The sequence below is a fragment of the Dryobates pubescens genome, chromosome Z (assembly GCF_014839835.1).
Source record: "Dryobates pubescens isolate bDryPub1 chromosome Z, bDryPub1.pri, whole genome shotgun sequence".
In the NCBI taxonomy this organism is placed as follows: domain Eukaryota; kingdom Metazoa; phylum Chordata; class Aves; order Piciformes; family Picidae; genus Dryobates; species Dryobates pubescens.
In genome coordinates this window covers 95,792,217-95,805,105 of record NC_071657.1, presented here as the reverse complement: position 1 = coordinate 95,805,105, position 12,889 = coordinate 95,792,217, and the positions used below count along the sequence as shown (strand labels likewise).

Here is a 12,889-nt window from a genome sequence, read left to right as displayed (position 1 = left end):
TAGCAATGCATTGAAAACTTCAGCATAACCATATACATCTTCAACCATATCTAATTATTTTTGAAGATACACTCAAGTACAAGCAAGAGCTTGAGTACCTCTTGCTGTATTGTTGGTGTAGTGATTTTACTGGTAAAAATGTTGAAAGCACTATGGAATTAATTCCAAGTCTTTTTACTGCAAATGTTCTCTTTTACTGGTCAATAAACAATTCAGGGAAATTTGGAACTAGCCATGAAGAGTTTGTAAGAGGAAGGTTTGTTCCCCTGAAAAAAAAAAAACTAAAGCTGGACTTTAGAGGTAGAAAAACATCCTGTTTTTTAGATGCAGTTTAAGATAGACTTGCTAGATGAATTACTGGCGCTAACAACTTGTATTTCCCACCTCCAGCACATGAAATACACCCATGATTTTAGGCTATCTGTCTGTCCCAGGCATGTTCAGAGCATATTCTGGTGTTACCAGGAGTTTCACAAAGAATGTGTTACTCTTTCTTTCAAACATCTGCAGTAGTTTCGCAGAAGTACCATGGAACCCTATCAGTTAGCAAATATTTTCTTGTGTAGATGCCACTTGTTTAGGCTAAATTGAAGTTTGAAAAGTTTTGGTGTTATCCAAGAGTGACTCAGTCTTCTAAAGTCAATGGGAATCGGGAGTGTTAAATAAGGACCTCCTACAAAAGGCACAAGTGAACCTCATGTTGTACCTTATGTCTCACAATACCCGTTTTGCAAATACATGCTGGCTTATCATAGCATTAATAGCAGCTTTATGTAAGTAGCACTGAAATTCCAGTTTCAGCAGCAGAGAGAGGCAAAGTATCCTCTCCAGCTTCTCCTACCAGACCAATAAGGAGGCAGTGCAGGAGTACTGATGCTGTGCTCTCTTTTTATACTTTGGTCTAAAGCTCTTTGCATACTGAAGTTTCCTTTGTCTGAAACAGACTTTGTACCAATAAACAAAGGACCAAGTCACAGCAGCTCACTTCAGAATCACTGGAGAAAACATACTTTCTAAAGGAAATACATTTACTTATCAACTTCAGTCTGATGCCTATTTATATATGAAACATGCAAAAATTATTTTTAATAGATTTTTAAAGCTCCTGGAGAACATCAAACTTGCAGAGATCAAAAGTAGAGGACTCATTAAATCTATATCAAGCACTTAATCTAGGCATTTTTGCATCATCAGTTCAGATGGCTAATTTGTGTCTGACAGGAGATACTGTGGTGAGTCTATCAAGATGTTGGGCACACACACACATACTAAGAATTTGACTGGAACTAATAGGGTAAAAGCATGCTCTGCTAAAATACCAGTGGCAAGTGCTGTAGGGTACAGGATTGCTGAACTGATTCCTGTCTATTGCTGGCATCCACATAGTATTTTTCAAGGTAAACAAATTCCATGTAAAAGTGAACTTTTGCTCCGATTCTTCTGACTGGAAGGCTGTTCAACTTATTTCTCTAGCAGTAGGAAATTTCTGGTCTCCAATATACATTTATTTCTTGGCAGTTCTTATGTCAAAATAAAAGTGCATAAGCTAAGGAAAGAGTAGTTTAAAATGTTTAAGATGTTGTTTTTGACTGTGTATTAATAGTTTTAATAACTGACTTCTGAGGCTTTCAGAAGAAAAAGTCTAAAACCTTGCCATTTAAATGACTTGACTTACTAATCTGGTTAGCTTAAAAAACACTGCTTTGGTTGATACAATATGAAACACTGTTAAAAAACCAACCAACAAAAACCCCAAACTAATAAACCTTTAAACATTTTTTTCCCAGACTTTTTCTTACTGTTTACTCTTACTAAATATCCCTTCAGAAACTCTGGGAGGTGTATTTCCATCAGTTTCTGTTTATTTTTTTTAATGTCTGACTAGAATTTTTTCCTTTGCTTATTAGGCCAGTTGCCAACACAACACATTGAGGTGTTTGTTTCACAAAGCACTACATTCTACTCTTGAAAAAGAAGGCAGCTTTCAGACAGGTATGTAAGGAAACCAGAGTCTTCCACAAGCCTCATCTACAGCAGTGACTTCACATGTGATACTTGTATAGCAGTGTGGTCAGAAATTAGTTATTCTATAGTGACAAATTTAGCATATCTCAATATTTCAATTTTAAGTCTCAGCCTCAGATCTCCTCAGTCTTGGACACTAGCATCTTACCCTCAATTGAGGGTAAGATTACAGCAGAGTACAGATATTTCAAACCAACTGCAGCTCTCTTTGAGGAAGAAGTTGCATGCCCAACACAGCATCTCATGTTTTCCATTGAACTATAACTTTTCATCTCTCTTCATGGCTCTGGAACTTGGAAAAGCTCCCTCAGGAGGCAGCTGCTCCTTTTCTGCCTCTCAATACTGTTGTTACAGCAGTTCCTAAGTACAACCTTGGAGGGAGAGCAGCTGCTGCTGCAGGAGGCACGGTGGTCCAGGCAGACAGCTAATGTTCTCCCAGCACAATTATCTGAAGAAGGTCTATTTCAGCTTCTTTCAGCCTTTCTATCACAGAACAGCAATTTATACTCAGGAGAGGAATAAATTATATGAGAGAAACAATCCTTTTTAATGAAGTGAATGTAAGTAGTAGTATGGCAACTATTTGGCCAAGAAAGACAAATGAGATTAATTTCTCAGTACTAAATACTTGAAGTCACAAGGCTGAACACTAAAGGTCAAAGAAAATAATATCATTATCTCTGAAAGCTGCAGCAGGTTTTGCTGGTCTCAAAACCACTGAAGGAGACACTCAAGAGCATTTGACAACTGTTAGACATGCAAATGGTAGCATTTGCTACCAAGCTCCTCTGACTGTAAATAAATCTTTAGACTACAGATAACTGGCAAGCCTGCGCTCTGAATTGTTCCTTCAGCAATGAAAGCAACTATGACCTAGGAAGTGTTATTTTTTACACAAAGGTACCACTTTCTATGAGGATAATGCATCTTGATATGCATACACAGATACATATTGTTCTGAAGTCCTTTCAGTTAAAAACTTGGATAGAAACATCTGTTCTGAGTGAATGTCAAAGGGTTTGTATTAAGACTTCATGGGAAATAATCTGTCTTCAAAAGTAGATGTGCTTCCCTGACACCAGATCCAAAATCTTTTTGAAACACAGAACCCTACTCATGGCTTTTTTCTGAAATGTGAAAACTACAGCTGGAGTGTATTAAATAGGAATAGTCCCAGCTTTCAATTACTTTCTTGTTCCACTCAAATTAGAAATCCAAATACTGTTCCCCATATTTTAAGAAACATGCTTAAGTCAGTTATGGTTTAGTTATCTCAACCAAACTATAAAAATATTTGCTTATACAATGTGGACTGATACTCACCAAAGACACTGGCAGAAAAGGGAACATCTATAGGCCAGTGTTAACAATTAAACAGAAAAGGTTCTTCAGCTTAGTATCATCTCTCCCATATGACTCCGTAAACCCCCTAGCTTTTTTCTTTGCTCTTCAAGTCTTGGCTTTGATTAAAAATTCCATTTTGGACCAGAGAAACAACTTACCATCAAGTCTGGTATTTACATTCCTTAAAAGGAGGACTGGTTTCAACTAATTAATATTCCCTAATGGAACAACTACTTTGTCAGAGGATTCACGATAAGCTCTAATTTGACTTCTAAGTCATTATTATTGCAGCATGAGAGCAATTACATTAGCTGTGAACATAGCATTTCCCAAAACAGAGGGGAATAACTTAGAGATTGATACAGCAAATTCTCACAAGAGCTGGCAAGGCTTGAAAGCTACTGCTTCACATTGCATTTCCCAAAAGACACTGACTTGGAAGCACAGACTGCTCTGCTATCAGCCCTCCCCTTTCTTGTACAGCCCTCAAGTAGGACAAGAGGAAGAATTATTTTCAGACAACAGAATAAACAAGTATGATTTCAGAGACCACCTCCTCACACTCTATTTTAGGCTAAGGCACCTTAAGAGACTTTCTTCTTTCATAGAAAACTACACTGCATTTCTAAAACTATCAATTTCAGAGGTTTAGAAAGATCATGCAATAGAGTTTGGCTGTTAGACTGGACACATTCTTTTATATTCTGTATCATGCAAGCATTTATTCCCCAAAGTCAATGCCCTACTTGAGTCAAGCATAAAAACTGTGGGAGGGCTAAACTTTGCACTCATTAAGCAAGTCTTTGGGCAACTGTCACACAAGAAGCTCCACATCCTATGTTTACTTTTTCCGCTGCTGAGAAAGCCCAGCCTCATGTTAGAGCTACGTCTATATCACTCCCCACATTAGCACTGCTCAAACAAGAAACTTTTTTTTTTTTTTTTAAATTAACCTAAATCAGCTCAGTTGCAGCTAGCTCTACATTTTCAGAAGTCCATTCTAAAATAAATATTTTAACTTTAGCCTAGGATAAAGAAGTAAATAACTGATAAGAATCACTGGTATATCAGAGAGCAAGAAAATAAATTCAAGCCTGAAGTTTTGTTTCCCTTAGAAAGTATTCAGATAAAAAATGAAGGAATGACATCAGAATACTATGTCTTACAGAAATTTCAGGTTTGTGTTACGCACACAAAACCTTCTAACTGCAGGCTCGCAGTTTAGAAATTGCCTTCCTAGATCTTTTGTAGAAGTGCCATAGCACACACTGCACAAATGTGGCTGTAGATAAAATAGCAGCATAAACAGAGAACGTGTTTGGGTGTGGGGTTTTTGTGGGGTTTTTTTGGTGTGTTTGTTTGGGTTTTTTTCCCTGGAAAACTAGACATCTATTCCTTTATGAAGCAGGTTGAGAGAAAAGTGAATGGACATGACAAAAAAAAAGACCACGTCTTTTATCCTCCCTTCGCCTTTATGAAACTGAGCACGTTTTCTGGATAGATAATGCAGATTTCTGATGGAAGTTAGAGAAGCTTAAGCTATAAGTCAATCAAGTGAGAATGTGGCTTTCATAGAAAAATGCAAACTGAAGTCAGCAGCTCAGAAGTTCAACTAAAAAATTTTCAAAGGGCAAGTATGATAATTTTACTATTCTGGACAACTTAACCTTTGAGTGAACAGTAGCAAAAGAAAATTACTTCAGACATTTACATTGCTTTAAAACCATCATACTAGCTATATCACACATTAAGCTGAAGAGCTGCAGGCTCATTACACTGGTGATGAGGGAGTCAAAACATCATTTATTATCAGTATTTTACTCACATAATGTACAAGGTTAACAATAGGATTTCCCTAGGTCACATACTATTAAATGCTTTAGCTTTACTGAAAGACAGATCTTTGATCTTGCATTGTAACTTGTAAGAGTATTTTGGCCTCTGTTCTGCACCAAACTTTATTTAGTAAGCAACAACCAAAAAACTTTATATAACTGTATTTAAATGCCAAAGGTGACAAAAATAACAAACTGGGACCTGCTTCAAAGTATGAGCTGGCAGGAGAGGTTTTATGACTGAAATTAATGAATTTATTTGAATCCTTGAAGAGTGCTACAGGATTCAGGATCAAGCTGATTTCATGACACTTTTTAAAGCTCTCTTCCCACGAAATGTTGCAAACGTATATTCATTTATTTTGAAAACTGAGAAACTGGAAGATAATGCTACAAATTCACAGTTAGGTCAGAATGTAACAGAAAATGAGACACTGTTCAAAACTAATGAATACTTTATGGTGCAAGAGAATAACTTTCTTATTGGTGACAGTTTTTCTCTCATGTATAATTCTAAACACATAAAAAATGTTCCCATGGCCCTAGCACTTACTTGATCCCCAGATAACATACATTTTGTCTCTGTGTTATCTACACACAGACATTAAGGTCAGTGTTAAGCAAGGATATCTGTCAATACTTTTCATGTATTCAAGATTCCTTTAAAGACATTAGCAACCCTGGAACTTTGCCATGTCAAGCATCTGCAACTACTGAACAGTCTACTTTAAAAATCAAGCCCTTAACCTGTTTCCTGAAACAGGATGCATTTGTCTACACAGTGGTTGTATATTCGTCTTACTATAAAAATGCTTACCACCCTTCCATACTCTGGGCAACTAGATGTGTATTTCCTTCAGAAACGTCCTGTCACTATAGCAATAGCCAAAAGAAGGGAAAAAACCTCACAAATTGAAGTTTGTGCAGAATGATAATTCTAAGTGAGTTCAGATTATCATTATGAATATCTTACCAGATGTTTGCCATTGTGTCTTCAAAACATCAAATAAGTAGCAAAACGGCTGCTCCATTTCCTTAGTGCTATGCTACCATAAGCATAAAACACAGACTTGAGACTTGCCAGTGTAATCTGTTCATGGTACACAGACAAAATACTTCCATTTTGAACAAGAAAATGTGAGTAACTGGAATCAGTTTGGTCTAATAAAAACAGCAAACCATTCCGCAACTGAGGAAGTTTGATTTGTATATCAAATTGCTATATACTACAATTCTGAATGTAAGTCTAGTTTGTGTACAAATGCAACAAATTTGCATTACTTGTAAGAAGATAAATACTAATATACTAGCTTACCTTAAAGAAATGATCAACTTTATTTAGAAATTATGACTGTTTAAAGCTGTAATGTGCTGCATATATCTATTGAAGCTCAGACTCCTCTACCTGTTTCATACAGGTAACTTCATATACAGCAGGAATCAGGGTGCTTTCCAAACTGTATAATCAGCTTCGGAAGATTTTTTTAAAAGAAAGGAACAAAAATTTTAACTTAAACCAGTCCTAACTATTAAAGGAAGCATGGTATGAGTTCTATAATTCAACATCGCTCAAGACACAAACATACAACTAATTAACACTGTTTATCTATGCAAGCTGACCCTAACAACCATCTTAAGAAGCTTGCTTGTCTTCAGTGAAAGAACAATCAAAGTGTTTACAAAGTACAGCACTAATCTAAGTTAGACTGCACAGATGATGGGAAAAGGGCAGATGCCTTTCAACTAAAAAGTGCTTCTCTGTCAAGTATTTTAGGCTGTTTCAGCTGGCAACAGATTACATCAAATTTGCAGAGCTGGCAGCCATCAACATACATCAGAATTAAAAATGCTTCTCCTAAAATCATTCCAGACAGACACAGACTAAAAGTTGAAACTTTCAGTTTTTATTTTAAAATTTCGATTGTTATCTCCCTTTCAATAGCTTGGAATTTCCACAGGTTTCTTAAATTCAAGCCTCTCCCACTCCCCACCTCCCCTGGCACTGATGAATGGAACACTTATTAACACACACAACCTACATCATCAAACTCTGGTTTAAATGATTCCCTTGATGGTGTGTCAGAATTGGAAAGCTGTTTCTGCTTCTTCAGCCTAAGTTTTAGTCTCCAGTAAAGGAAAAAAAACTTAGTTGCTCTCAATACTTTCAGCAGATCAAATAACTGGGAAAGTAATTTTGTTTTTTACACTTACCATTAAGATGAAGTTTCATTTATAAATTTGTATCTTTACTTCTGTACTGCATCTTCAGTATGGTTTTTGAAGAGGTACACAAACAGAAAAATTAGCTTAAACTATTTGTTGTCAAAAGATTCCTCATGGAAACAAAGGTCTTAATTCTGTAAGCTCTTCATAGACTCAGAATTGAAAGTAAATAATCCCAACGCCACTTTATCAGAACATACGCAGCAAGATACATCACACCTTAGCCTTCAGGACAATTTCCCCAGCACTCTGAATAACTGAAATGGGTGCACTGAACTTCACAAATTGTTGATATTGTGATGCAAAAGGTTAATTCAAAAGGTCTGGTTTCTGAAAGATTCAGTCAAGTATTTCACAGAAATATTTATGTGGTTAGACTCAAACAACATCACAAAACCTCCTCTAACATTGTTGATCCCACTCCTCTGCTACATCTTAGGAAGAATGGGGAGTTACTAAAAAGATCAAGCACGGTTTTGATAGGCCATGTGTTAACAAGTATACATTTATTTCACAACCCTTCAAGTATTTGAACAGACAGTTTCAAGGAATTTTCTCCCTCTTAGTTTATTATCTTCTCATACACTGTTGTAGTTTGAGCTGGGTGCCCCCCTGGTGCATTCACTTCCTGTGTCCAGAAGTCCAGCCCAGAGGGATGGACACAGGAAATTGTGTATTCCCTACCATAATTCTTTGCACCACTATAAGATCCAGTGCGGAGTCTGGCACTTCCTCTTTCCTTCCCTCTCCGAGACTTGGTAACTGGGGGAGAGATCTCCCGGCCATGGGCCTGACTGGGCCCAAGGCCACAGGGGGATGGGCAGTCTCAGGCCTGGCCAGCTGAGACTAGCCCAGCAGAGGGAGGGGGAAGAAGGAGCCCTGGGGGTTTTGGATGCACCCTCAGGTGGGGATGGGATCTTTCTTTGTCACTGCGCTTTGGGTTTTCTGTAACATTCACTGCTTTCTATTTAAACTTTCATCACTTTTGCAATCCGTTTGTCTGAGTCGTTATTTCTGCCTGTGGTGGGGAGGGGATCTGCCCCAACCCATTACATACACATTTCAAAACACTAAGCTGCCAGTCTGCCCTAATGTGCAGAATGCGCAGCTTTGGGTAATCAAATTAGTTTCTTGTACTGCTGGAGGTCCAGGGTGTAGTTTGCAAAGGCAGTCAGTTCCAATGCAGAGCATACCAATAATTGCTACTGCAAAACAGATATCCCCATAAGTGTGCTGAGCAGAGCTGTATACTGTAAGAAACACTACAAACAATTAAATTACATGTCATGGCACATATGCTCACCGTATTTAGGAAAGGAGGGCTTTTAATTTAATTTCAACATGACTTGGAAAACAAACTGTGCAATGAGGTCATTGTTATCAATCTTCTTCAGAGCTAGATTCATCTTCCTGGTCAGAGAGTTCAGCAACAGGAAAGCGCAGGATGGCTGCCACCCCCGTTAGCTTGCCAAGCTGTTCTCCAGACACATGAAGGCTGGAGAATATGCGCACTGTGCCCATGTTCTCCCGCACACTATCTACCAATTTAACATAGCGGGCACGTGTTGCCACATCCTGGTGCCGGAAAAGCTCATCACTGATCAGCAAAGTATCAATAGCCATGGCTTCATTGGCCTTCTCCACATGTTTAAGACCATAAAAAGCCCGGTCAGGCTCATGCTGCAGCATTTTATAGAAGTCATCTAAGGCTTTGACCTCACCAGCTGCCTTAGTGTCAGAAAGACGGCTAGTTACAGCTGGGTCACAGAGGGCTTCCTTCAATGCGTATTTATGTCCCGAGGAAGAGTGGACCTAGAGTAAAAGATGATAATATTGCTTTTTAATAAAAAGGACCATTTTCTTGATTATCTGATCACAAACAGCTTCCACTATACATAATACTCATCTTGGTAATAACTCAAGGAAGTTATCTCTTTCTTGAAACCTACATGATTATTTCTTTGAAAGATCTCTCCCGCAAACTAAAGCCTAAATTAAATCACTTAAACTGTATGTTAAGAAGGGTGGGATAGCTGTTTCTCTTATTCACAGACTAGGTTAAACATGCAAGTTATCACTGACAATCCCCAAGGTAGAGCCACTAGAAACTGCTAAGAAATTAAGACTTAATCCTCTTTCTCTTATAGCTTTCAAGAAGAGGAAGACCTTGAAGAACAGCATTAAGTCTTGCACAGCTACTACACTTGCAAAACTGTGAAGTATATTAAAAATTTTCACATTTCCTACTATTGCTCTGCTACAAATGCAGAAGGAGGCTTCTTCATGCAATGTAGCTCCTAAACACTGTGACTGCTAAGTACAGGGACTAGTGCTCCTCCCTGCCACTCAGCCTTTTGCAAGCAGACATCACATGCTTACTGCAATTAAAAAAATTACACAAGTATCCTTATGAAAAGAAACACTTGTTTTAGTCTCTGAGTTTGCCAGTTCAACTGATAGGAGGAAAAAACCCCACCCACTCAGTGACATGATTTAGGAACAGTAAAAAATCCCACAGTCTGCATAACCTTTAACTACGTAGCACAAAACTAAAGACAAAATTAATCTACACCATATGCAGGTACTGTGTCTTCTTAGTTTTAAAAGCAAAGAAATAAACAAACAAAATACCAAACTATTTTCCAATCTGTACTTCACTCTAAAATTAAATATACCTTTATTGGGAGTTTGAAATATTTAATACTTTCTCTAATCCATATTAAGGTATCCCACCAAAGAACCATCCCTGTATCTGGCATAACTACCTCACAGTTTGGGTGTCACAAGAGTAATCTCTCTATGATGCTCAAACAGAAATTTATTTTCTCTAGTAAGTGAATTATTTACCATTACCCTTTTAATTATCTTCTATTATCACAGACAGCTCCTAAGCCTCTTTGTACCCACTCTGGAGACTGTTTTAGCTCCTTACCTGTAGGAATTTGGACCTGTTCTCAAGCAGAAGCTTATTGTCAGTCTTGATTGCCTGCTGGAACATGTAATCGCAAAACTGCTCCCTTACGAAGCCTGGGCTGGCCACCAGTACACACTTCACCACCTCAAAGTTGATATGTCGCTGGATGGCTTGCACCACCTGCTCATAAAACCTCTCCAGGGCCCGGTCGTGCTGACTGCAGTTCCCTTTCCGCTTGCGGGGGATGTTCACCTCCACCTTGGCACGGGTAAGCGTCATGCTTGGAGTGACCAGGCAGACATGAGCTAACCCTTCCTGCATTACCACGGCTGCCACATCGGCACTCCAGGCTGGGTCACAGGCCTGCTCGATGCGCTCTAGCACGACACTGTCCCACTGCTTCTTCGCCAGTGTGAACTGCCGGTTAGGTTCCAGCTCGATGGTGTGGTAGGCTCCCATCTTGACATACTCGTTCTCTTGGATATTAGTGCCTTTGACCCGTAGCTGGCAGGCCTGCGAGTCAAAGTCGATGGCCTCCACACAGAGGGTGAGGGTGGTGCGGATGCGGTTGCTACCCACGCTGCCTGTGGCCGATTCGGTTTGCACCTTCCGGATGGTGGAGGCCCGCAAACTATCACCCACCTGCAGCAGGTTGTAGGTGTGCCACATGTCCTCAGGCTCCTCGGGGATGAGCGTCACCTGCCCCGCATTATCCTTCTCCAGGTCCTTCCTCACCAGCTTCATCCTGGCGGCTCCTTGCGCCGCTGCGCGCCTTCGGCTTCCGCTCGCTCGCGGCGGCAGTGGCCAGCAGGTACACCAGCAGGCCTAGTGCCGCAATGATCAGCCTTTCCCGAACACTGAACTACTAGGGGCTCGCGGCGAAACCTCGCCTTAATCTCAGGCTCGGCGACAACACTCCCGAGAAGACTCACCGCGGCCCCTCACCCGTCCAGCTACGCAGGCGCAGCACTCAGCAACCCCATGGCGCATGCGCGCAGCCCGTCCTAAGCGGCGCCGGCCGGACGCTCACCTCCCCAGCCCTCCCAGCCCCATGCTTGGCACTCATGCGCACGACCGCTTTCTCCCCCGCCGCTTCTGCAGGCGAGCCTGGTAGTACGCGCAGAAGCAGCAGCTGAAGTTGGGTCCCGTCATTAGGCACGGTGTGAGAGGCCTGAGGCGTCCGGACAGACACCGAAAGCCAGGGCCACGGAGGCTCGGAGTTTCCCGGAAGGAAACCTTTTCGGGGGAAATGAGGAGGCAGCCTTGATACACCTGTGTGTGCAAGGCAGGAGAGGGCTGTAAATGCATGTATGTCCCTGCTACCGTCGGTCCGTGAGGGGCTGGCCCTTTTCTACCTTGTTACAGACAGTTCAAACTTTTAAAGGTTCCTAACACAGTTCCTCACGTTTGAGATGAGGGTTAAAACCAAAGCAAAACAAAACAAAACTAAACCACGCCGAAACAGAAGGTTATCGTTCGAAATCGAGAAGGAGTTGGGAAAGGTATGGCTAAGTAGCCAGTTTTCTGGGTCTGATAAATGAGTGCCAGGGTACCTCAGAGTCCCGCGAGCACAAGGAATGCCGACAGCTGCTGGTGCGTGGAAGGGGTGTGCAGTCCGACAACCATCACCGAGTGACAGTAAAACCAGGCAACTTAAGAACCTGAACTAGTAATTTGACATTGCTCTTAAACTGAGCTTCAACTTAAAAGTCGTTGCTTAAACTTTCCAGTTACCCTTCAACCTATACTGGAACTTGACCTGCTCCCTGAATCTGACAGTTGATCAGCACCTGAAAAGCATGTTTCAAATAAAGTTTGATGTTGACAAATACAAGTAATATGCCTTGCAAAACCACACAGATAAATTCAATTATATTTGCAAGGGAAAGGGACCTGAACGCCACACAGTTCAACCTGCAGCTGAGACAGATTTAACAAGACAGAAGTAATTATTTCTTTCTTTTCTTTCTTTCTTTTCTTTCAAAAGTAAGGTCATTATGCAAGTATTACAGCTTATTTTGAAATCATGACACTAAAAAACCCATTTCAGAATGAATGCTGCAAATTTAGAAAGAATGAGAAAAAGAATGAAAAACAGAAGAAATGCTTGTATGAAGAATTATTTAAAATAGCAAATATTTGAGAAAGTGGGAAAACTAATGTGCCATGATGAGTATGTCAGGGTAACTGGCACAGATACACTGAGTTTGGAATGTCTTCACAGAGAGACTGGTAACTGAAAGGCAAGAGCACATCTTTACAGAGATGAAAATGGGAAATCTAGAAGTGTTAAAAGGTAAGAGAGCTTCTGGTTTCTCTTAGTCATTTCCTTTTTTAATAAAAACCAAACTACCATAACCCCCAATGACAACCCCCCAAAACAACCAGAAAACCACACTATAGATTATGGAATTTACTGATTTGGAAAGGCTTTGAAGTCAAGGATTTAACAAGATACAATGGTAGTATGCACAAAAATAATCTGATATTTCCCATTCCATTTGCACATATACATTTCTCCCAAGGAGCTAGCACTAGTCAGTTACTG

At 40.1% G+C, this 12,889-nt stretch overlaps 1 protein-coding gene across 1 annotated transcript; it reads right to left on the bottom strand.

The window, feature by feature from the left end:
- Nucleotides 1–8,797: 8,797 nt before the first annotated feature.
- Nucleotides 8,798–11,242, bottom strand: PELO (pelota mRNA surveillance and ribosome rescue factor). The gene is made up of 2 exons (XM_054178303.1): nt 10,360–11,242; nt 8,798–9,239 (listed from the first exon to the last, which is right to left on the bottom strand). Exons 1-2 carry the CDS (start codon nt 11,083–11,085, stop codon nt 8,808–8,810), a joined length of 1,158 nt encoding a protein of 385 aa, XP_054034278.1. The 5' UTR covers nt 11,086–11,242; the 3' UTR covers nt 8,798–8,807.
- Nucleotides 11,243–12,889: the final 1,647 nt, after the last annotated feature.

Excerpts from the sequence above, each read along its gene's own strand:
- PELO (XM_054178303.1), bottom strand. The coding sequence starts at position 11,085 with ATGAAGCTGGTGAGGAAGGACCTGGAGAAGGATAATGCGGGGCAGGTG. Across the intron at positions 9,240-10,359 it reads ACAGGTCCAAATTCCTACAG|GTCCACTCTTCCTCGGGACA; the intron begins GTAAGGAGCTAA and ends CTTTTACTCTAG.